General features: G+C 39.2%; 1 protein-coding gene across 2 annotated transcripts in view; it reads left to right on the top strand.

The window, feature by feature from the left end:
- The window catches only part of ntrk2a (neurotrophic tyrosine kinase, receptor, type 2a), an 83,690-nt gene that overhangs the window by 10,868 nt on the left and 47,514 nt on the right, over positions 1-25,308 (top strand). For both annotated transcript variants that reach the window (XM_056375607.1, XM_056375608.1), the window contains exons 6-13: positions 5,293-5,426; positions 6,509-6,641; positions 6,874-6,945; positions 7,178-7,405; positions 8,572-8,598; positions 9,052-9,063; positions 10,298-10,335; positions 10,668-10,767. In XM_056375607.1, the coding sequence (XP_056231582.1) occupies positions 5,293-5,426; positions 6,509-6,641; positions 6,874-6,945; positions 7,178-7,405; positions 8,572-8,598; positions 9,052-9,063; positions 10,298-10,335; positions 10,668-10,767 (744 nt within the window). The remainder of the gene's footprint in view (positions 1-5,292; positions 5,427-6,508; positions 6,642-6,873; positions 6,946-7,177; positions 7,406-8,571; positions 8,599-9,051; positions 9,064-10,297; positions 10,336-10,667; positions 10,768-25,308) is intronic.

Below are 25,308 nucleotides of genomic sequence, written 5' to 3'. Positions count from 1 at the left end.
CCTCTTCTGTCTTTTGATTGTTATAAAAGCTGTAATACTAAACTTAGAATCAACACAGAAGAAAGGTCAAGCACATCAGTGCAGAGCAGATTGACAGAGATAGAGTAGGTCGACGTTCATGTCTTGCAACTCTGATGTTTTATGAGACTGTTTAAGTATGCTAAAAGTAATGGACATGACGTTTAGTGCCATCCCACCTACATTTGGGTCTCCTGCTTTCCTTGCTGGCCATGCTGCTGTCATTTACAAGTGAGGTTTTGCTAACAGAAGGCTTCAGGAGTGGACGACAGCTTAAAAAACAGAAGAGAATAGCTGGTCGAAACGATTCAGTAAACCATCTTTATGGGAAGGGAAGAAACTAATTGCTAAGATTTTGAAATGGGGTGAAAGATTGTTGTTTAAATATAGATTACCGTGTAGTTTTGATTTATACTTCATCAGTGGTCGATCATATGACAAAAATCATGCATAGCTGAACCAGCTAAGTACCATGTCCAAAACCAGTGAAAGAAGAAGTTTGTAGTTCATGTACAGAGGTGGGAAGTAATAGTGTAGAGGTTCAGGTCTTTCTAACCTTACCTTAACCTAGCTGCCGTAACTACAATATTTCCCTAACTATAATACTTATTATTATTATTATTATTATTATTATTTTAAAACTTTACATTGGACAAAAAACAAAACAAACAAGGAACACACAATAACAGCAGTGAGTAAAGCAAACAAACAAAACTGCGCATAATCCTTGGTTTAGCAAAAATCATCCAATATCAACTTTCATGTCTGGTTAAGCTGATCATCAGACACCAAAGCAGCTAATTAAATAGAGGAAATCCACCTCAAACCAATGGGAAATGGGATAAATATGTTACAATGTTTACAAACATTAATACTAGGTCATTTGCCACAATAACTTAAATGTGGCATAAAAACAGAAAAAGGGCAAAAGATACAAACAAGGCAGGTATTGACGGATTTGAGGAAAATTAAAACCTACAAATAATGTGAAAGATAATAAATTTCAGAGTCAGAAAAGGCCAGGTGTCAGTCTGATTCACAATAGGTTTAGTCAGAAAATCAATAATCTATAGGAGATTCTGAGTTTCAAAGCTGCTCATCCAGACCTGGTGCTTATTCTCCTCCCTGTTTCTCTGAATTCTTTGAGGAGGAATCATAATTTGTGAATCCTCCTCTCACTGTGTTGACAGCCTTCACTGTGCTCGAACAACAGAACAATGCAGAGGCAAACTCAGGGACAGATTTGTGATGTGTGACTCTCCAGCACATTTGCTTCTCTCCCTGTTGTGTATTTGACAAAGATTTCTCTCCCTCTCTGCCTGCTCCCGTCTCTCGCCACAAATCATGGCATTTCCGGTGTGGTGGAAGGTAAATGTAAACATCGATATGGACGTGCCCATTGTGGCCTGTAACAAGAGCTGACAACAGTGACACCTACAACAATGACGCTAAAGTATGCTGTGGCGTATTGTGTGAAGTTTCAATCCAGAGAGCAGTGGATGTTTTCCTTTTAAATATTAGCTTTGAGCAGCTATTCAGGGCCACATGTGCTCATAATTCACAGCCAATTCAGAGAACAGGCTCCTGGTGAATGAGGGCAATCTAGATTCATGAAGTCGAGGAGTATCAAGGACTGGCATATAAACAGTGCTAATGAGATGTCTTGTTGGTTTGATAAGGTGAGGTTTTCATGGTTACAATTTTGCCCAATTCTCTCCCTGTAAAAATCATTGTTTACAGAAAAGGTGGTCATTTTTACAATTTTGACAATTAAGGGAAATACTGGCAATAAAAAGTAAGTACATTTGAAAAGCTTGATTTAAAATTATAATATGTAACTTTTCCACATTAAAATGTCTAAAAATGACTAGACCGATGTTATGTATTTTTTGAGTTGTGTACTCACATTATCCCAAATGTTTCCAGCAAAAAGAAAAAAGAAATACGTGATTTTTCTCATTGTAAGGTATGTGTGATTTGGTCGCCTGTCAATGACATCATATCCCCTATGCGCATTGATCGGAGTTGTGGTTGCTTCACTGCCAGTAGCTCAAAATGGACTTTTATCTAGTTTTAAGCCACATACTCTTTTTACACCTTGTCCTTTTCAACTAAATATTTTAACCAGATTTTTAAGCAATATCACACGAGAGGGAGTGATGTTGTACTGAATATCAGCACGGCTGTGAGTCGGTCCGAGGTACGAGGCCGCAGGCCTACAACCACAGCCTGTTTTATGAAACAGCTTCTACGCGCCCCATATTAGTAATATAAGCAACAACAGATTACAATTTATTTGCTTATTTAATCACTTATTTGGCAACGCCAACACAAATTTCGCAACTGGACCCTGCACAGTGCACATTAGCAAGCTATTGTTACCTCAGGTGTGCGCTGAAGTATCCAGGCTTCTTTCCTTCCCTTCATCCTCTTGTGACGACCATACATCATTTAATTCAAATGTTATTTCTGGAAATATATTCATCTTTTTTTAAGTTTTTTTTTTTTTAATCTAATATTGACAGCGATCCTTAATGTAACGCCGATTAATGGTTAGTAGAACACCTGTCAGGCGGAGTGATACATTTAGTTAAAAGTCCCAGTACTATATCAGCACTCATAAAATGCCTCTCGTCCAATCAGATTACTTGGTCGGAACTAACTGTTGTGTAAAGAATTTAGTCATCGGACGTCGGGATCTTAAATGATCAGAGAATAAAAGCAAGGCAAATATTAGGTAGCTCAGCTCCAAGTGGCTGGAGAAGTCCTGTCCTCTTAAGCACCTCGCAAATCACTGATCTTTTAAAACGTAAAACTGCTTTACTCGTTTACCGGTTTTAATCCCCTGGTTCGTTTCTAATGGAGATGACGACACCTCTGCGGATAATCCGATTGTCGGTGAAAACCTGTTGAACGTCTGGTTTATAAATTATCAGCGAAACAAAGGTAAGCTGTCAGTTCTCAGCTTTCTCAAAGACGTCATGTGTCTGCCATATAGCGACTTTAAATGTGAAACTGCTATATTCAATGTCTCTAACGGCTAAAATCACCGGGTCTGTTTGATTTCCTTGAATGACTGACGCTGAAGGAATCCGAACCGGACCTCGGAAATAGTAGTTCGAGAGGGTTCATCCATATCACATGTTCATGGATCTTAATGGATCAGTTGACGTGATCTCAGTAGCACTTTTGGGGTTCATTATCAAAGTTAAACATGAACGCATGATTCTTGACTTTGTAAGTAGCAGTACTAGCATTTCTCTGATATTTTCTTCAGTGTTATACGTGAAATCATAACAGCTAATGAGCTAGCATGTCAACAGATTCATCTCTGTGCTACACCTGAAAGCTAACTACTAACTAACTACTACTAAACTACTAAATTGCAGAATAGATCTTTTCAAACGTGGTGGTACAGTCTCAATTTGCACTTGACATGGCTTTATGCAATTTAACATACTACATCAATTGCATTTTTTACATTGTACACACTATATGTGATCACTGCAGAGCATTCCCTACCTCATATGTTTCATGTGTCTCATGTCACATGTCTCATATATGCTCATGTTTTGGCATTGACTTTCTAATATTTGGATCTCGGTTTTCATCAGATATTTCTGGACAGCTGATAACAGCTGGATCCCCGTATTGAAGTATTTGTAATTCAAATGAGAACAGCAATATAACTGATGCTAAATACACGATTACAGCTTTTGTAAAAAAAAAAACAAAAAACAAAAAACAAAAACTTGCATGTAGTTAGTTTGACTGCAGTTGGAAAACCCCACAGTCCCCCGCTCACACTTTGTGTTGGATAAAAATGATGCAGCACCTCAACCTGGAGAGTCTATGTGTTTCATAATTCTCAAGAAACTGACAGACTTTGTTCAAAAACCAACAAGTTTAACAAACAAACAAACAAACTTAAATAAATACATTTATTGACTGCAGGTGGGCTAAGCACATAATAGTGAAATCTTTCTGTGCAATGTGTTGTCACAGACACAGGCTGGTCTACCATGCTAATTAGGGTAAATTCCTCCTCAGTCTCACTTGTTGATTCTGAACACATCCGAGCAGCCGAAGGATTACCATCACACAGCGTCATGGATGGTTTGACTACCAAAGCTGTGCTTGTAAATAATTGAACATGGAAATAATTTTCTGTGTTGTCAGGTCATGACAACTGCAATCACATCAAAACCAAGGAGGTTTCCAGAAGTTTTATCCTGATTTATTGGCTTTATAGGGTGTGTGTATGTGTGTGTGTGTTGTGTGACCTGCAGATGGCTGTAGTGGCAGCAGAAAGCTGATTTACTGAGAGTCTGTTAAGATATGTGGTTGTGATATGGCAGCTGGCCTGCCACCACTGAAATGACTGGTTTTTAGTGCGTCTCATGGTGATTGAGAGGGTTGCCGTAGTGATAAGTGGGTTGCCCTGGTGATAAGCATTCTGCCGACGGATAAGAGAGGTTGGAAGAGGAGGGGAGAAGGGGAGAGGAGAAGGTTTGATAAGAAATCTGTCCAGTTTTATCTTCAGTAGCTGTCGACACCCATTTCTTCTTTTCTTTTTGGTCTCATCTTGTTTTTGTTCTGTTTTCTTTATTCTTGTCTTCTCTTAGTTATTTTAATCTCTTCTCTCCTCTTCTCTTCTCTTCTCTTCCTCCTTTCTTCACCAACGATGTTATTGGACGGGGGACAAGGGTGGCAAGACTCTGATTGAGTCTGATTGGTCATGCTCAGGTCACCTCCTGGTCAGCACTGTACACACACACACACACACACACACACACACACACACACACACACACACACACACACATATGCACACACAGCGTCACCAGTGTCTTTGCTTTGACAGAGGCTTCAGACTGTGTCCAATCAATTTAGTACTTGGGCTGCTGAAGACATGCACTAGTAATCAGTGTAACCATCACTGTGTTTGAACTCTGCCTCTTTGTCTGACTGTTTGATTGGGGTGAGTGTGCTTAAATGAACGTGTGAGAGAGAGAGAGGGAGATTGAATTCGAGGCCTGTCTTTGTGTGCATTTCTTTTCACTCTGTGGTAGTGGGTGTGTGTTTTTGCCTGCTCTTCCACTCTTATTGTTGAGGTTGTTACGTGCCTTGTGTTTCAACTGAAAGGACAAGAGTTGGCCATGAATCCTAAGTTTGCTTCCTTCCTTCTTCCTCCCCCTCTCTCCATCTCTATACCCTCCTTCTTCTATCCTCCTCATCCTCTTCTCCTCCTCCCCTCTCCCTGGTTGTATGTAGAGGTTCCCATGGCAACGTTGAGCCCAGCCAAAGTGACTCTAATGGAGGGGGAGAACGCGAAGCTGTCCTGTACGACCTCTGGTGTGCCCTCACCTGAGCTGATTTGGGACATGTCATTGGTCACCAGCTATGTGGTTAGGACACACGCACAGACACACACACATACACACACACACACACACACACACACACACACATGCGCACACACACGCACACACAGATAGAGAGAGAGAGAGAGAGAGAGCAAGAGAAAATATATTAGGTTCGTTTTTCACATTACTTACAGACATGAAACAGTTAGTCAATAAATCAATTAGCTGATCTACAGAAAAATAATTTTGATAATTGATTAATTGTCTCAGCCATTTTTCAAAAAAAGACACTTGTTGGTTTCAGCTTTCCAAACATGATCCATATAACCACTGTGAAGGTAGGATTTATTGCAGAGCTTTCTGTGTTAGACTGCGTTAGTTTTAAGATTTGTGCACCTAATAAACTGGAGTGTATAATATCTTCGGGGTTTGGACAGTTGGTCTGATAAATTTAGTAAAATGAAAATGTTACCTTGGGCACGGAGGCTTCCAGGCTTCATAGGTTCACTGAGAATACATAATTGGCAATTGAAGTTAAATGTCTGTTGCAGCCTGATCCCCTTTATCTGGTAACTGAGCTTAGCTACAGTTTAATAGTCAGCACACATGTAAACTCACTGTAAAGGCGTTAAAAAGGAATCCATGACTTTGTCTGGCTCTGTATTCTCTGTGATGTGATCAAAAGAGTAAGTTCCCCTAAAATTGGAGATATACAAGATATTTGTGCTTACATTTGTTACTATCATTTTAGTTGATATATCAAATATGTATGAATAATGTAAACCCTGCTACCACCTGCTGACAGTGTTTTGCTATGTTGCCTGCTGTATACAATGCCATGAATGTGATGATTTCACTGGTATGATAAACTCATTCTAATGCTTCACATGCTTTGTCACATGTAAATTATCAGGGTCCGCTCAGATTTAAAGGCCAAATCTGATTTCTGCGGCTCTCAAACCTCAAGAGATTATTTTTCATGACAGTTTCACGTAACGTCACCATTATAGATTAATTTTACAAAGTAATCTTACGATGATAAATCGTGTGAGTCGTTAGATAAGCAATAATTTCCTTTGTCTTTGTGTTGAGAAAATAACTCTTCAGTGTGTTTGCACTCTCAGATCGAGACATCTGGCCAGATTTCGGTGCTACGACTGTCCAACCTGTCGTCGATGGACCACAACAGCAAGATTAGCTGCACAGCTGAGAACATTGTAGGAGAGAAGGAGTCCTCTCTGCAGCTGGATATACTTTGTAGGTTGACCCTCTCGCAGACATCCCTGATTCAATGTGGATTAAGGTGTCAAAGCGTCTGTCTGTGTAGTATTGTCTTCGAAACAGAGAATTACGAGCTGGAGAAGACAATTGTTCTTCTCAATCAGTGTTTCTATATGCTTCACTAGTTTTTGAGCTCTCAATAATCTCACCTTGTTTTCTGTCCTTTCTGTTTGTGTCTTAAACTCTCTATTCTCTCCACTACCCTCAGTTCCCCCCAAAATCACTAAACTGAGTGATGCAATCCCAGACCATCACTGGTGCATCCCCTTCAGTGTGTCAGGTAAGAGAGACATCCGAATAATATCCTTTCATGATACTTTTTCTGTTGAATTTCAGTTTGGCAAGGCTTCAGCATGAAATACTTACCCTAAATCTTGATTACTGTCACAATATATATGAATCACAGCAATGACGATATAAGCAAAAAATATAGACTCATAATTACAGAATATGATGAAAATGAATGAATGAAAATCACTGAGTGTCTTGTATCGTCTTCATAACCTTAACAGGAAACCCAGAGCCCCAGCTACAATGGTATCTGGACGATGAAGCGGTGACAGAGGGGCTCTACATCATGACCTTCATCCACGACGTCACAGAGAGGGAGTACCACGGCTGCCTGCAGCTGGACAGCCCCACACACCTCAATAATGGGAGGTACAGACTGGTGGCTAAAAACAAATACGGGTCAGACCAAAAGGAGGTGGAGGCTCACTTCATGCACAAGCCCTGGGATGGTGAGGAGTTCATTTTCTGTTTTCACATCATTCTGATCAACATATCAGCTGTAGTATTATTATTATTATTATTGAGAAACTATTGAAAAAACTGTTTATTTTAAAATCAATATTTAGCTTTCATTAAAGAGTACAGAGCTGAAACGATTGTCAGTGAACGTCAATGAACTGATTAGCTGTTTGGCAGAAAAGTAGTCAGCAAATATTTTTATAATCAATTTTATTTATCTAAATTTTCAAGGAAAAAGATCCTTGTTTCAGCTTCTCAAATGTGGGGATTTGAACATTTCTTGGCACTCATTTTTTTTTTTTTTTCTTTCTTGTAACCCGTGCAAGCCCTTAAAATGATGAGGAAACTGAAAAAATCATCACTTTTGCAGTCACTCTTATGAGTCTGTCTGGCTTTTGTCAAATTCTTTCTTTTTGTAGAGTTGCCCGTCACTGTTTATACTATGACTGTGAAGTTGTTGAAGTCACTGTTGCACATTTCTATTTAGTAAATGAACGGTGCTTTTAACTATTAAGATTCACCCTTTAGACTTTTAAAACACCAACCTCTCGTTGATGCTGTCTCACTGGTTGAATATGAATGCACACTTGTGTATATACAGTATGCATTTTTCAATCTGGGTCCATAGATGAGCATAGACTGATGATGAGGGGTTGGTTGTCGGCATGAAAGCCAAAAGTGGGATGCCATACTGGCAAGGTACAGTTTTGTATATTTAATTATTGGTAGTACGTCACCAGATTTCAAGCTGTTATTTGCATATTAAAGTATGTTCACGTATGGCTATGTTTATCGTGTAAATAATTAGGCAGAAAGAGTGCACATGACTAAGATATACAGTACTTGGGCATGAAGCGTTTCATTAAGATGTAGACAGGTGGTTGTGTGCAGGATTATAGTATCAATAAAGGTACAAATCATGAGTATCTGCACATTGGAATAAAGCAACTAACACTTTGTTGAACTTAAAAGGCCTATCGGGTATATCACGCAAACGGCCAACATGACAAGTACATGTGTACTGTACGTCTGATCCAACCCACCAGAGGAATCTATTATCTAATATTTCTAAATAGTTTGAAACTCCTGTGCAGATATTGTCCATTCAGTATTTGACCAAATTTAATCTTTTTTTTTTTGTTGTCGTCATGTGCAGGAACTGAGAAGGAGCCCTACTATTATGGTGAGTAAAATGAATAGTCACTGCAAATATCTTTATTGAATGTAAAAGTGTTAAATGTAACACATCAGGTTTAAATTCATAGTGTATTCATAGTGTCTGTGTTTTTATATGTGACATCTCATCATTTCATTAATTGATACAAATTACATTTTAGAAATCTTTCTCTTTCTCTTTTCTCTCTCAAGTTGCTGAGGGTGCGTTACATACCTACACATCCATGCAGCTAGGGATTAGGGTTGATGTTATCTCTTTTTCCACGCTGTCAAGTTGTGCATGTTGAATGTTTGTCGCTTTGTCTATTGTGTTTGTGTAATCTGTTTTTGAAAGAAAACAGGCATGACAGATAACATTATTTGTGAGGTGCATTTCAAAAAATTTACACTTGAAATATGATGATATGTTCGGAAGTTAATTTGTCTCTGTTGTCTTTCTCCAACACCTCTCCTCCTGCAGATATCAACACAGGTACTGTCGTGCCTTTTATTTATTCACTCGTCCAAGCATCATATTTTAATTAATCGACATTTAATTGACTAAGCCAGCCCTGGTTAGTTTCTGTTGCTACGCCTGTCAAACTTTCCATATTAGCATGAAATATATGCAGTTTACATTGTGGCAGATTTACCCACAAAATTCTTAATAATTCTTGAAAACAATGGCTCCTTCATTTCAGTCAGAGGTAGACAAAAGCAGACTTTTTATTTTATTAGAAAAACAAGAACCCTGTGAGAGAGGGACTTAAATCAGCACTGGAAGGCAACATATATGATAATGTGCTAAAATACTGAGGCTAAAGCTGCATGTTCCCTTCCAAAAAGTCTGCGCTGACTGGTTGATGATCCATGGAGATGGAAATAAAGAAACATCATGGTCTTTTAGTGGGGAGCTAGTTAGTCCAAGTATTGTAAGTATGATAAGGATAAAGCTGTTTAGCTGTTTAGCTTACATAATTGCATAAATTATTTATATTTAATTGTTTGAGGCTGGGTTTGCAGGAGTGTCAACTTCTCCAAATCTAATAAAGAACGTGTAATGTTAGCTCAAATTCTGATAGCATGTAGGATCAGTGTTGTGTCAAAGACCGTCCGTCTGTCAACATGTGTTTCCCCTTACCTTAAACTGAACCTAACCTTCCCCTAACCCCAACCAGTTTTCTGTGCTCCACCTAACCATAACCGAACCTAAGCTCTAACCTATGGGGCACTATTGGTGAACAGAGTTTAACATAACACCGGCTTCCATAATAATGCAGTATTAAAAGTCACTTGCCTTGGAAACTCTACTTGCAGTTAGTGAGCAGATTAACACTGTTTAATCCATTTACTAGCCTACACACTTGTTCTTGTATTTTTGGTTTTGGCGAGGGTACAAAAAAAAAAAAAAGAAACCACCATCCAATCTCTGAGTATCACATACATCCCTATGCATATAAAGAATGTTTTACAGGCCTGCTATGCCAAGTTATGGTTGCTAAGTTACAAAAGGACAACTGCTGAAAATACTAAAATGAAAACCGCCTTGAACTAAATTCCCCTGGTGTGCAATCTGTTCAATGTCAACAAAAGCAAATGACCAATAAATCATATATTATGAATATTTACTCAAGATATTTTGACAGCATAGCCTATGTTCGGTCACACATCACTTCTTGAGTGGCTGTTTTTCTCTATTGATTCTTGTCTCTCTCTTTCCTAAATAGAGAGTCCCCCTGTAGACCCACCTGAGGATAGAGTCGCAGTAAGTCACATCTCACTGTTTTCTTCCAGCTATTGAATGTCAGATGTTGAATGTTTGAACCTGTTTTTTGTGTCATTTATTTCTGTTACCTGTCAAGAAACACTTGAGTTTGACCTATCATTTAGCATTATAAGAAACTGTTTGAACCCAACACAATGAGGATGCAGCAGTACTTCAGAAAATCTGCCTTTCTTGGACAGTGATATAAATACAACCTGTGGTCTATACCTTTTTGTTTGCTGGTGTGTATGACATTTGGCTTTGTGCGGCTGTCTGTGTGTGTTTTCTCATCTCTTCAGTAGGTTTATAACTACACTTTTTTAATTGTGCAGGTGTACGTGGTGGTGGGCATCGCTGCTGTAGCCTTCACTGGTTTCCTGCTAATGTTGGTTATTCTCAAGTTTGGAGGAAACTCCAAGTTTGGCATCAAAGGTAAGACTTCTGACTTATCTCAGTGGCATCCACCCTGTGGGGGAGGATGAACACTTCAGGATTAATGCAAAAAATGTTGGTAATTGCTGTTAAGGATGTTTGGATGTCTAGATCAAAGTTTTGGGTAATTTAAGTCTAAAATGGATGGCTTCATGGATACATAAAATCCAAAATCAAAATATTTGAGCCTGAAATCCAATATATGGAATAATTGGAGACAAATAAATCTATTTTATTGATGTTTTACGATGCTGTCAAATAATAAAATTTGTCGTTACTTTATTACTCATAATCACCTGAGGAGCACATAGCACACATAATTCAGATTTCAGTCGACAAGTTTAACGTTTCAATGGTAAATGCCAGTTTAGCTACTGTATATATATGGTATAAAAATTACTTCTTGGATCTTTAACTGCATTATGTAAAGTACACATTTCCACTTACTTGTATTAACTTGTAATATTTCGACTGTGTAATATTTTCTTTTTCTAATTGTTGCTAAATATCTAAGACTCACTTATGGGAGACTTAATCATACTTTTTTTCCTTGTAGTGGTTATTGCAGGTCAGAGGTTGATAATCTGGGGCTGAATATGAGTCCAAGATGGGTTTAGCTATATGTATGCTGTTCAGATCATTCAATGAATTAATGGGCTTGGGACACTAAAATTCTTGTCCGAGGTTTCATGTCATATACTGTATGTAGATCTCATTCAATATGCAGACCATCACGTATCCATGAATCCATCCTGTTCAGGTGAAAACAGCTGCTGTTTGATGGAGTTTGCTTGGGTCTCAGTGCTGCTGGTGAATAACATGCATGTCGACTAAACTGAACTCTGTCGTCTCTGTCATGTTGATGTAAAAACTACTGAGGTAGCCATTGCTGAAGCCCTCCTTCACTCTCTCTGACACACACACACACACACACAGACACACACACACACACACACAGACACACACACACACACACACACACACACACACACACCATTTATCTTTTTTACAACACAGTTTTCAAAAAGCATTTTTATAACAATGTGTAACTTCTGGAATGGCTACAACTGCAACTAATTTATTTTCTCTTGTAGAACTTATCATACTGACTTACTAGAACAGACTTGTCTCTGTTTTACTCATTTTGACATGTGGCTGATATTTTCTCATTCTTTGTGAACTAACAATGACCACTGAACAACACTTCCATCAGTCCTCCTATTTCTACATACAGCACATAATGATTATGCAGTTTTTTTTTTTGTTTGTGATTCAAGATTTAGCTGTGTGAAAATCCCAAAATACATAAGGTGGGTGTAGAAACTGTTTTCTGTGTCCATTTAGTTGACTTTAGTTTAGTTCACTTCGGTTGGAAAGGCATAATGCATTCATGATAAGCAAACTAAAGATTCAAAATTCTTAGGAAGTAATTTTGTGCTATGTCAAGACACAGTTGTTTTTAGGAATAAATAACCTTTTGGCAACGCTTGAAACATTTGCATTTGATGCAGTGAAGGTTCCCATTTTACATTCAAATTACCAAACAAAAAAGTGAATGCAAATGTAGAGAAAAACATATAAATGTGTGTGTGCATTTATGTGTGTCACTCTTGGTTGCAATGTTGAGGTGCAGTATTTTGGCAGCGATTGATTTATGGCTCCCCGGAGAGGAGGGGTGGAAGACAGATGGAGTAGCTAGTATATACATTGTGTACATGTGTGTGTGGTTTCTTCGTTCTCCAGGAAAGGTGAACAAGGTTTTTTCTGAGGCAAATGATTTCTCTAATTCCTCTTGACATTCCTTATACATCTGCATTTGCGTGTATGTATGTATGTTTTCTTGTCTAAGCATTTTTACACGTGTATGCACTTCTATTCGTGTGTAGGATGTTAGGTCACATCACAGTTTTGTCCTTCTGATTGCTCCCCTGGAGTCTCTCTTTCCACTGATAACTTCCTCTCCCGGCGTGGTCCCGCCCTCGTGCTCCACATAGATCCAGATGTATGTGCCCTGCAGCATGTTGACATTGGGGGTGAGTGTGTGGAGAGAGAGATAATGGTGTCAGTATGACCAGCAGAGTCAGACAGAAAGTTGGAGAGCTGTGAGTAATCCACAGCAACACCAGTTGTGCCCACATATCTGCTGTTTGTTTGAAACCCTTACATATGTCCTTTACCAGCCTGATGACCAGAGGCCACTTCGACAACAGAAATATAACTGCAGATGGCAGCACACTGTCGGCGCTAATCTAACACAAACAGCACTTTGCCATGACAACATGGTTTTCTAAATCATAAACACATGTCCACAGACGCACACACACCCCCACGAGTACAGTCAGTGCTGAAGATGATGAGGAAATTGTGATCAGAAAGAGTGAACACAGTGTGCCATATTGGATAGGTGTGCATGACAAAAGCTCAGCTCACCTCACCGACTCTGGATGATGCTGCTCCATCTCTATCTGACAATCAAGTAAAAGCTGTAGCTGGTTTACATTATTTATATTGACTGCATTAATCTGCAGACTCTCTCGTCAATAACACATGGGCAGCATTTGGTACAAGTTAACCCTCCTCGCACATATGACAGCTATTTTATACACTGTCTATAGCTGTTATAGTGTTCTTGTGTTGGCAGAAGGGAGTAACTAAAATGGATTAAATGTAAGATTAACCATGTGGATAATTTTGAGAATGTAGACTTAACAGCTGAAATACTGGGTTACTTTGCTTGTCTTGGTCTTGATATTAAACCTGAATAGCATTTATTGAATCATGTACTATGTGGTCACATGGCGAAGGCGAGTCCAGTACACGCTTTTTCATAGCTCTGGTTTGGTCTCCACCAACTCCTGAGGGAAATATCCTGAGCTTTACCCGCTAAATGCAGTGCAGTGAGAGAGAACCAAAACAGTTAGGTTACCGGCAATAAAGACAGAACGAGTTAAGAGATAATGAAAATCTGAAGATGAACTGCTAATAGCAGCTTTAAGTTTTTCACCATCATTTTCAGGGGGTGAAAATTAATGTTAAAGGTACATTAGGGATTAATTGACTTCTTCCACCACTGTTATATAATGGAGCTAAATGAAATTTCTTCAAACTATTGCTCTTTATAGAAATGAATGTATGTCTCAGTTAATACAGACGATCCTAAGACCTTGCTGTGAGCAATTTCTATTGAATGACTTTTAAATAAAACCACAAAGTACAGAGGGGTGTTTGTCAACTGTGTGATTGTTTTTGGATAGACATAGTGCTTTCAGGCACCAGTTCAGCCAGTTGGATCAGAAACAACGTGAATTATTGGCCGCTTAAAAGTTAGAGGATCATAGTAGGGGTTTGATTTAAGATTGAGCCACTGAGTGGTGAAAATTCTCTTGCACTCTTTGTTTTCATGGTACTTGTCAGAATTGTTTAAGATCCAACTTGCTTACAGATTAGGCTAAGACTATCCGATCAATACAGCCCTCTGTTCTCTGAGAGAAAGCAAATCAGGTTTAGTGAGACTACGTGGTCCACTATGTGGTCTGCCACAAGAGGAAGCAACTACATCATCTGACTCTGGCCCCAAAATACCACACTAAGGCTGCTACATTTCACCTAACAAAAACTGGAGCTGTATCCTGGATGAATCCCCTTTGCCACAGATTGGCTCATGAGGACGTTCAAGTGCCAACAGCTGTTATTCAAACTGAAGTGTTGACAAAAATTAACGTGGGTATTGGAGATTTGTTATATCAGTAGAGATGAGGTGCATGGAGAAATCAAAGATGACAGGAAGTTTCATTGAAATCAAGATACATTTTGTAAGAAGATAAATTATATGTACAGATGATCATAGTTACACAGAGCAAAAAGTTGAGTCCAAATGTTGTTGGCTGCAAAATGGAAAATGAAAACTGAATGATTCAGAGTTTGAGAAACAGACAGAATGAGAGCAGGGGAACTTAAATAGGCCTGTTGGAAGCCTAACAGCTTCCACAAAATTATACATAACGACCCTCCCAAACTAACGGCAGACTCCTGAAAAAGAAAACATCTCTGACAGTGCAGTGTGAGAGAGGGAAGGCTGTAGCAGCATGTGTTTGTGCCCTCGAAGCACCTGTAGGGAGGGAAACGTGAACATAAAGCTGAGTTCTGACGCAAGAACGAGACGGAAATGTCAAGACGGGGGGGGGGCAGTAAATGTGAAGTGGAGAAAGTGAGAGACAGTCAGAAAGGAAGAGAGAGTGAATGCTAAAATTGACATTTGACAAGAAGTGAGAGTGAGAAAAACAGAGAAAGCCAGCAAAGAGGTGAGAGAGAGAGAGAGAGCCGGAGATTGAGGGAAAGCATAGGAAGGAAACGAAAACATGGGGGAAAAAAGATGGAGAAGCCAGAGGACAGCATAGCTAGAGCAGACGTTAAAAAAGTGAGATAGAGCAAGGCAAAGAGAAAAAGAAAAGCTGAAAGAAGGAAGGAGGAAGACCTCCACTTATCAATGATTCATCATTAGTGCAGGTTTCAGTTTCCTTCTTGTTTGGTGGAGTTGCACGTCTTCATCTCTCTCCCCCTCTCTCTCACATGCACACAGCTCCTCCCGGTTGATCAATCGATATGACACCCTCAAGGTCAGCAGAGCTCCACTCTAGGCCCACCACCTCCTCCTCCTCCCTTTCTTCTTCTTCTTCTTCTTCTTCTTCTTCTTTCTTCTTCTTCTTATTCTTATTCTTATTCTTCTCCCTGCAGAAAAGCAGCTTTTGCCTGCAGCTCCTGAGGTTTTTGATGAACACCACTCACCTACCAAACTTTTGCGAAGGAAGAAAAACTGAATGAGTTGAACCACAAAGTAAAGAGGCTGATGTTCAGATTAGTTCTGAGTATCAAATGTCAATAATTTCATTAGTTCTGCAGGAGGATGTAAAGTGGAATGGAGAACCTGGTCAGATTCTTAGTCATGTTGGACTTATTTTTTGATCAGACCTGATTTTAAAATGTAATTATGGCAATTTTAGACTATATTTAATTCTGGCAAAGTTCTTGTATGGGTCTTTTTCTTGAGCCAAAAGTAAACATTGATTCATTTGACTTATTTTGTGGAAAGGAAATAGTTGAAAAGAGTCAAAATGCTAAAACCAGCATGCCAGCATATTGAACATGTTGGTTTACCATGTTAGCATGCTCACGTTTGCATATTAGTAAACACAAACTACAGCTTGGACTGGTAGGAATGTCATTAGCCTTGTAGGTATTTGTTCATAAACCAGATGAAATGTCAGGTGATGTTAAGTTTTATTAGTCGTCCTCTGGGGAACATGAATATCAATCCATGGCAAACCATTCTATAGCTGTTGAATGTCAATAGAAAAACTTAAACTTCATGATGGCTTCGGAGGAAAAAGTGAAGACCAAAGTGAGATTGTCTGGTGACTGAATGGTGAGCAGACATCACCATCCCTAGAGCAATGACACTGGCATGCCTAACATCTTTGAAATACACAGCATACTCGGGTATTGCAGTTGGTGTATGTGCGTTTGGGCGTCTTTGTATGTAAGCCTTAACAATAGCAGACAACAGCATCCCTCGTGTCTTTTCAGCCAATGATAAATGAGGAGGACATATTAAAGGTCAGTTGGTTGGGAAGTTTGAATGATGTCTGCCAGGGTGCCACAGTCTTTTCTTACAATGACATTTCTTTAGCAACTGCCACAACATGTTTGCAGGTCAATGGGTTATTTTAGTAAACAGTCTAAAGCTCTTACTTGTCACTGAAGCACTGCATTGAAACTATACATACTTGAACTGCCATGCAGTTTATCCACAATAATTTCAGATCTGACAAGCTGTGTGCAAAGAAAATGTGAAAACACTAAATATGCAAGTGGTTCTCTTGCTTATGCTTGAACTTGTTTATTGAAAACCTTTGTCAAATCAGATGGGTAGATTATGTCAACTGCAGCTAGACAGAAGAAGAATAATACAAAAAAAAGAGAGCAATACAAATAAGTTTCTTAGAGTAAGATGATGTTTTTCTAGCAATTTTAAAAGAACCAATGGATGGAGCTACCAAAACAAAACCCAAGTTTTAATTAACTGCGGTTTTCGTTCGTTAATGCTGTAGCAGTTTATGTAGTAATCATTGCTACTTTTATACTTACATTTTTAAATAAAAGAAATTGCAAATATATAAACATGGTAAAACTGGAGCCTGTAAACTGTGCTGTTCAATACATGCTGGAATAGGCTCCAGTCCCATGTGACCCCCGGGTACAGGACATACATAGAGAGATAGATTGATAGAAAAGAAGGCTTAAGTCCTGGTGGTGTTTATTATTACACTTTGTGTCCTAGATCAAGTTTTTCAAGGAACAGTTTGTTTGTAGATTTTAATGTTGAGAGCTGGAGGAAGAAAAGTCTAAATGCCTGTGGCTGATCCTGAGGGCAGTGATCGTTTGAAATGCTCTGAAAATGGAAACTGCTCTCTTCCAAAATGAAATGTTGCCTGAAGATCTTGTCTGCGCACTTTCCTGACAGCAGCTTTTTATTTTCTATACACGGCAATTTTTAAAGTGATTGTTTTTACTGCTTTTCACAATGATTTCTGGTGCGTGTGCCTCTTGAACTGTACACATCAGTTTATTGTTTAGAGATCCATTTGCATTTGCAAGATGCTTATTTTTGGGATATCTTTTTGGAATTGCAGCCAAATATCTAAAATCCCATGGTTTCATTTTCTATTATTTTTAAGAGGATGTGAAAGCACCCATGTGATGAATCAAACAATAAAAAGCCTTGATGGTCTATTTTGAAAAGGGGAAGTGTTTGTGGTCAAAGAACTGGCAGTGACCATCAGTTGGTGTCTCTCTCTCTTCTCGTCTCTGTCAGGGAGTCCATTGTTCAGCCACACATCATTTCCTGTCTTGTATTGGTCGGCCTGACCTTTGCGAACAGTCAGAGCAGTGAAAAATTAGATAGTTGAAACTGGGAGTGCAGTGTGGGAACGGGACATTATGTATATGTACAATTTGTGCAGGGCACGGATGAAATTATTACAGAGCAGCTGATGATTTAGAATTTGTTTCCATTTTGAAATACGAGGGTTTTTAAATTAGATTATTCTACACTTCAGAAAGAAAGCACTTTGAAATGTTAAGTGTGACTTTATTTCTTTCTCCCATAGATGACCCACGTGCATATCAGAGAACATAAATGGTCTTTAAATGCATATGAGGAAACCTGGGGGTCATGAAGCGTCAGCACATGCACTATCTACATATTTATCTACATATTTAGGACACTGAAGATACCAAAGTCTAGGATGTGAGGTTTTCTGGTGGCAGCTGTAATATATTAATTGAAATTTTTTTAATGTTAGTTTCAGATGGCACAGATGGCCCTTGAGCATTGATCAAACCAGAAAGAATTGTTTGACTCTCATGTAATCTCTACATAAACATTGCTTATTGTTGGAAAGTATTTTATAAAAAAAAAAAAAAAGAAAAAAAAAGAAATCATTTTTATTGCTGTTGCTCAAGTGTTGCTCAATCGGTGTCAATGTTTCCACAAAATGAACTCAGTGATCCACCACACCACAGAAATTGTTTCATCTCTGAGATGAGAAAAATAAAACATGTAGAATATGTTCTGTAGAAAACGGGTTCTGCTTGTTTATTTGAAGGTCATCGGTTCAATGATAATAAACATACCATCCAACAAGAGCAAGAAAATGACTTTCATCGACCAGATGTAGCACATATTTCACATATCTTAACATTGGTGATGTTAAGATAACAAGATGGACATGTTTTGGCTTTGACGTTATAAAGAAGTCATTTTATGCTAAATGGATTTAATTTTTTAAACAGTGTAACAGTTTGTGTAGTAAATTTACAGAATTAGTAAATGTCTTCTAAAACATACATTTTATAACAAAGCAAAGCAACAAAACAAAACAAGCAGGTTTGCCACAGAGTTTTGTAGCATATATCAAATCTGAATCCTGGTTTGAATCCTTTATTGATTATCCACAGCTTTCAACATCCATCCATACATCCATTATCTTCTGCTTCCCCAGGGTCAGGCCGCGGTGGCAACAGGCTAAGCAGGAGGTTCCAGAGATCCCTCTCTCCAGCAAACAAAAGTTAAATATAACTTAAATGTAGAGATTTACTTGAGATACTGTACTTTCTGTTGCTGAGAAGGCAGAAACACTGCAGTTTAGAGTGGCAGCGTAATCGCTATCACAGCCTGTACATAAAACCTGACCTGAGATGAGCAGCAGAAGTTAATTGCTCAGGTAGGATACCAAGTCACTGTAGGTCAAAAGGCTAAAATCACCAAGTCATGTGAGTCCACACCTCTGGTATTTGTGTGTGTGTAGACATTTATACTGCATATATGTGTACATCGTGTCAGTGTGATGTTTTTCTCAGACAGTATGACAGTGCGTTGTTGTTCGGAGCCCTGCCGGTCGCTCAGTTAATGTCACTGCTGCCAGAGACTGTGTACATGTTGCATCAGTGTGGCTTTTTCTTGGCAGTACAGTGAATGTCTGTATGGCAGGGTCTATGTTAATGAGGCTTTAGCTATCGATCAGCACCTAGTCTTGCAGCACTCAGGCAGATACTCAAGTGGCTAAGAGACAAACATACACACAGAAAAGTCCCCTGTTTTCCTGAATATGTATGAGAGCTGGCAAAGATGCATGCCAATATCATTTACTGTGACTTGCTGCTTTTGTGTTTTATAGTCGTGCATCTGTGCAGCATTTTCTGCACAGCAGGGAAGGAGAAAAAAAGAGATGGAAGGGAGAGAGCGAGAGAAAGTGAGTGAGTGATTGGGAACAGCACTACACCAGATAGAGGTATATTGATGGGCTAATTGATCGTTTCGCCTGTCCAGACTGAGCCAGGATGCCTCTGTCTTCTTGGCCCTGCCTTCCCATCACTGCCTAATGCTAAGGTCAGCAGCTCTGTTCTGCAGCATGTGTGTGGGTGTGTGTGTGCGCGGAGGGGAGATGGGGAATAGGGGGTTATATATGTGTGAATGACAGGGTAAAAGTAGGTGTTTGAAGGATGGAGAGAGAATGAAAAACAAAGAATTAATACAAGAGAAGGAAAGAAAATGAGGAAGAAGAAGAAATGAAGCCCTCTGTTTTGTACTGTAGATGTCTTAGAGGCACGCTGTCAATCAGAGTAGTGTTTTTTGTTTTTCCTTATGCATAAGCACATGTTCGTACCTGTATGTCCCACAGAGAGTCTTAATTTTCAGAACATCTTTGTATTGAGAACTGTGCTGTACTACAGTATTTGCTCGAGGCTTCAGAGACACATCAGGCCAGTTAGATTTATTACTGTTTCTTGAAGTCCAGTCCATGGTCCAGAGCCAAGCCCTACAATTTGGCTGAGCTGTCCATGTGTTTTTAAACTGACTCACAACCAAACAAGAAGCAGCACAAAGCTGACGTGCCCAGAAAAACCGACCAACATATTTTCTGAGAACATGCTGATTAAATAGACAGATGTTACAGTCAAAAGAGCGTGTTTTTGTGTGTGTATGAACATTTCAGTCGGTGTTGTACCACACAAATTTGACTCATTTTCTGGACATTTGGTCAGAGAAAGAAGAAGAAGAAGAGATATTTACCATTTTACAAGACTGTGCAGTTAAGTTTATTTGTGTTTCTTAGGGGAAAAAAGTCTATATGTCTTAAAAAAAAGGAGAATTTACATTAAATATATATTAAAGACTATATTAAAGATCAAGTATCTGAATGGCAGGAGTGCTGTAGGGTGATTGTCTTTTTATCATGTATGATGTTCAAAATCTCTGCACTGGTATTCCTCATCAAGGGGCTTATCAGCAGATTTTCATTTCCTCAATAGAAAGTAGAGATCAAAAGTTCACAGAATAGATATATACTGGGTCCGAGTCAATGTGACCTTAACTAAGCAAAATCAAAAATGAATTTCATCTTCAAATTGAAGATACACGGATGAGGATCCCACTGGGCTCAGGTTATGTCTGTTTGTATATTTTCTATTTGTTACATTTTAGTGAAAAGGATTCATATTCACTACGAACTTCAATGAAGGGATTTGACAGTGTTTGCGATGTGTTAGCGGAGATTGAGGACAGTGGGAACATGATTGCTTGTGAAAAAACAGAGTAAATCTTGGTTTGTGAAGGAGGGAGAAAAAGATCAATAAATGAAAGCGACAGACTGACAGAAAGTAGGAAGAAAGTCTTCAATTTCAAACATCACATTCAAGACAGTCAATCAGAGTCCTGATTGTTTTTCTTCATGCACAAGAACATGTTCATACCTGTGTAACAGAGTCTTAATTTTCCGAACAAACGAACCCTCCTGGTACACCAGCACATACTGTGTGTTGGCAGCATCAGAGAGCAGCCAGTTGGATTTATTACTGTGTTTCCTAAGGTCCAGCCCATGGTCCGGTGCCAAGACCTACGATTTTGCTGAGCTGCCCAAGGTTTTCTTAGCTGACATAAGACAACACAAAACAGAACCAAGCAGGAAGCAGCCTGAAGCTGACATGCACAGAATGTATGTCCTGAGAAAATGCTGATAGCAGCATCAGAGAGCAGCCAGTTGGATTTACAGTGCTGTGAAAAAGTATTTGCCCCCTTACAGATTTCTTTTGTTTTTGCTTTTTTGTCACACTTAAATGTTTCAGATCATCAAACAAATTTTAATATCAGACAAAGATAATCTGAGAAAATACAAAATGCAGTTTTTAAATGATGATTTCATTAAAAAAAAAAAGCTATCCAAACCAACCTGACCCTATGTGAAAAAGTAATTGCCCCCCCTTCTTAAATCATGAATTAACCGTGATTAACCACATTTCTTGGAAAGCTGAGTTCAATTTCACTAGCTCCACCCAGGCCTGGTTACTGCCAGACCTGTAGAATCAAGAAATCACTTAAATAGGACCTGACAACATGAAGTGAGCTAAAAGATCTCAAAAAGCAACACATCATGCCCTGATCCAAAGAAATTCAAGAACAGATTAAAAACAAAGTCATTGACATCTATCAGTCTGGAAAGGGTTACAAAGCCATTTCTAAGGCTTTGGGACTCCAGCGAATCACAGTGAGAGCTATTATCCACAAATGGAGAAAACATGGAACAGTGGTGAACCTTCCCAGGAGTGGCCGGCCGACCAAAATTACTCCAAGAGCGCATCGACAACTCATCCAGGAGGTCACAAAAGAACCGGGAACAACATCTAAAGAACTGCAGGCCTCACTTGCCTCAGTTATGGTCAGTGTTCATGATTCAACAATAACAAAGAGACTGGGCAAAAATGGCATCCATGGGAGACTTCCAAGGCGAAAACCACTGCTGACCAAAAAGAACACAAAGGCCCGTCTCACATTTGCCATAAAACATCTTGATGATCCCCAAGACTTTTGGGGAAATATTCTGTGGACTGACGTGACAAAAGTGGAACTTTTCGGAAGGTGTGTGTCCCATTACATCTGTCGTAAAACTAACACAATATTTCAGAAAAACAACATCATACTGACAGTCAAACGTGGTGGTGGTCGTGTGATGGTCTGGGGCTGCTTTGCTGCTTCAGGACCTGGACGACTTGCCATAATTGATGGAGCCATGAATTCTGCTCTCTACCAGAAAATCCTGAAGGAGAATGTTCGGCCATCAGTTCGTGACCTTAAGCTCAAGTGCACTTGGGTTATGCAGCAGGACAATGATCTGCAGCACACCAGCAAGTCCACCTCTGAATGGCTCAAAAAAACCAAAATGAAAGTTTTGGCGTGGCCTAGTCAAAGTCCGGACTTAAATCCGATTGAGATGCTGTGGCATGACCTTAAACAGGCCGTTCATGCTCGAAAACCTTCCAATGTGGCTGAAATAAAACAATTCTGCAAAGAACAGTGGGCCAAAATTCCTCCACAGCGATGTGAAAGACTCATTGTGTGTTATCGCAAATGCTTGATTGTAGTTGTTGCCGCCAAGGGTGGCACAACCAGTTATTGGGTTTAGGGGGCAATTACTTTTTCACATAGGGTCAGGTTGGTTTGGATAGCTATTTTCCCCTAATAAATGAAATCATCATTTAAAAACTGCATTTTGTATTTTCTCAGGTTATCTTTGTCTGATATTAAAATTTGTTTGATGATCTGAAACATTTAAGTGTGACAAAAAAGCAAAAACAAAAGAAATCTGTAAGAGGGCAAATACTTTTTCACAGCACTGTATTACTGTGTTTCCTAAGGTCCAGCCCATGGTCCGGTGCCAAGACCTGCGATTTTGCTGAGCTGCCCAAGGTTTTCTTAGCTGACATAAGACAACACAAAACAGAACCAAGTAGGAAGCAGCCTGAAGCTGACATGCACAGAATGTATGTCCTGAGAACATGCTGATTAAACAGACAGACGGTGCACACAAATCTGAGGGAAAAGTATACGTTTGTGTATGTATGAACTGTATACACAAGAAATCTTTGTTACTCGATGTACTTTGTTGTGTTACTCGCACATGTTCGAAAAAAAAAAAACTAAAAAACTAAAAAATGTGACAATTAAAGTAGGCGCTGTATCACAGAAATAGGTTTTGTAAAATCCACATTGAAATCAGCTGAACAGAGTGCAGGAATGTGCAAATTATGGCTGAAACTAATATTTATTTTAATTATCAATTAATTCTTCTGTCATTGTTGATTAATTGATGAATACCTTGGTCTTGTCTGAAAATAGTCACGGAGCCCAGTTAATGTAAATAGCTTTGTCCAAACAACTGTAGGAAGATAGATATTTAGACAGGCATTTAGAAAACAAGCAAATATTCAGTTTAGCTGGAACCAGAGATTTATTGACATTTACTTAGACAATTAAACCAAACAGAAAAACTAATCTGATTATGAAAGTAGTTTGCGAATAATGTTCTGTCAATCAGTGAATCGTTTCAGTTCTAATGCAAATTAATGTTGCAAAATGCATTGATTATTTTTAAAGAAATGAATGATAGCTTGACAAAAACAGAAAAAAAACAACCGATGACCTGTGTTGTAGCTGTAACTGCAGCAAATCATGGAGCCTTTGTGTAAAGCCTTTGAAAATGCTGGACTACAGTGATGAGATGTATCATTTTCTCAGTGTTTATCACAGTCTGATCGTTGTCCAACAAATATGAGACAGAACGAACAAAAAGTGAAACAAGGCTAATACTCCGACAGCACTGAACAACAAGCTGCCTGTTGACCCTTCCCTCTGTAAACAGTGTATAGCTTTGACAAATGGTCTGTAGTTGCTTCTACTGTGTGTGTGTGTGTGTGTGTGTGTGTGTGGGGGGACGGGGACGGGGGGGGGACAAAGTGAGAGACAAAGAGACAAAAAGCAAGTCTGTTGGAGGGATACAGGCAGAAAATGCGTGTCTGTGTGTGTGTAGTTGTCAGAAGGTCTGCAGCGTGACATGGTCGACTTCCGTTGCCCATTGCATACTGTTGCCATGGCAACCTACGTCATTGCCAACCTGCGCTGCTCCAAAACTAAATCATTATTACTAGCTGAGTCTGGGAGAGGAGTGAATCACTACCCTCAGACACACGCACAAAAAAAGACACACGTGGCGACATGAAGCGACACCTGGGACTGACTGAAGTCAGCAGTCGAGACTGAGATGGAGCAAAAGACGTCAAATCGTTAATCCGGAGTTCATTACTGCAGCATGCTGCCTCAAGCTGAGAGATCTTTTGCCCCATTTACTGGCTTTGTTTATGAAGTGAGTCATAGGATGAAAAACATTTTTCACTCCTCCTAAAAGGACTCACAATGACTGGCAGCCAGACATGACATTGATTTGGATTTTTGACTATGAAATTGTAACTTTGAATCAGGGATGTGTGCTGCTTTGAGATACTGAGCATCAAAAACCTGAGACGTCAAGCTCCAAGATGTATTTGTTTTGAAATATTTAACAGTAAGTCAAACAACAGCCAGCTGCTGGTATGAACGTCTTAACAGGTGCTGGTCTATAAACACACATATGAAGGAGAAAATGCACACAGGGACTTATGTGACTGTACATTTAATTTATCATCTGACACCCTAGATGTACAGAACTGCTCAACAACACTCCATATACAACAGAATATGTCCAGTATTTCATATAAAGTATGAGTTCAGTTAGTATTTTTTGTGCTGGCTCAATTCTCCTAAGCTTACAATAATAAAACTATGATCATGAGGTAAGATTATGAGGTTCAGGTTTACTCTGTGAATGTTTAAATCCACATCAGGCCAACTGCTTAAGCATTATTGTTCCTTTTTATATACACACACACAACTTTAGGGGACAGAAAGTAAATGGACAACCAACATCAATCACCAGACACGTTTTATCTCCAGTGGCGATGCTCAGTTAAGTCTGTACCACAGCAGTTTCCACTTCTTGCTTGTTCTGGGGACTTTGTCACCTCACCATTGTCCTCTGAAAGTTGGATTGTGTTACTTTGTGGCATCTACAATAGATAAATTAATTTATATTAGTGTACGTTCTGGTCTACAGC

The sequence above is a fragment of the Seriola aureovittata genome, chromosome 5, assembly GCF_021018895.1.
Source record: "Seriola aureovittata isolate HTS-2021-v1 ecotype China chromosome 5, ASM2101889v1, whole genome shotgun sequence".
NCBI lineage: Eukaryota > Metazoa > Chordata > Actinopteri > Carangiformes > Carangidae > Seriola > Seriola aureovittata.
The sequence above is the reverse complement of the archived record's forward strand: the minus strand, read 5'-3'. Positions and strand labels throughout refer to the sequence as shown.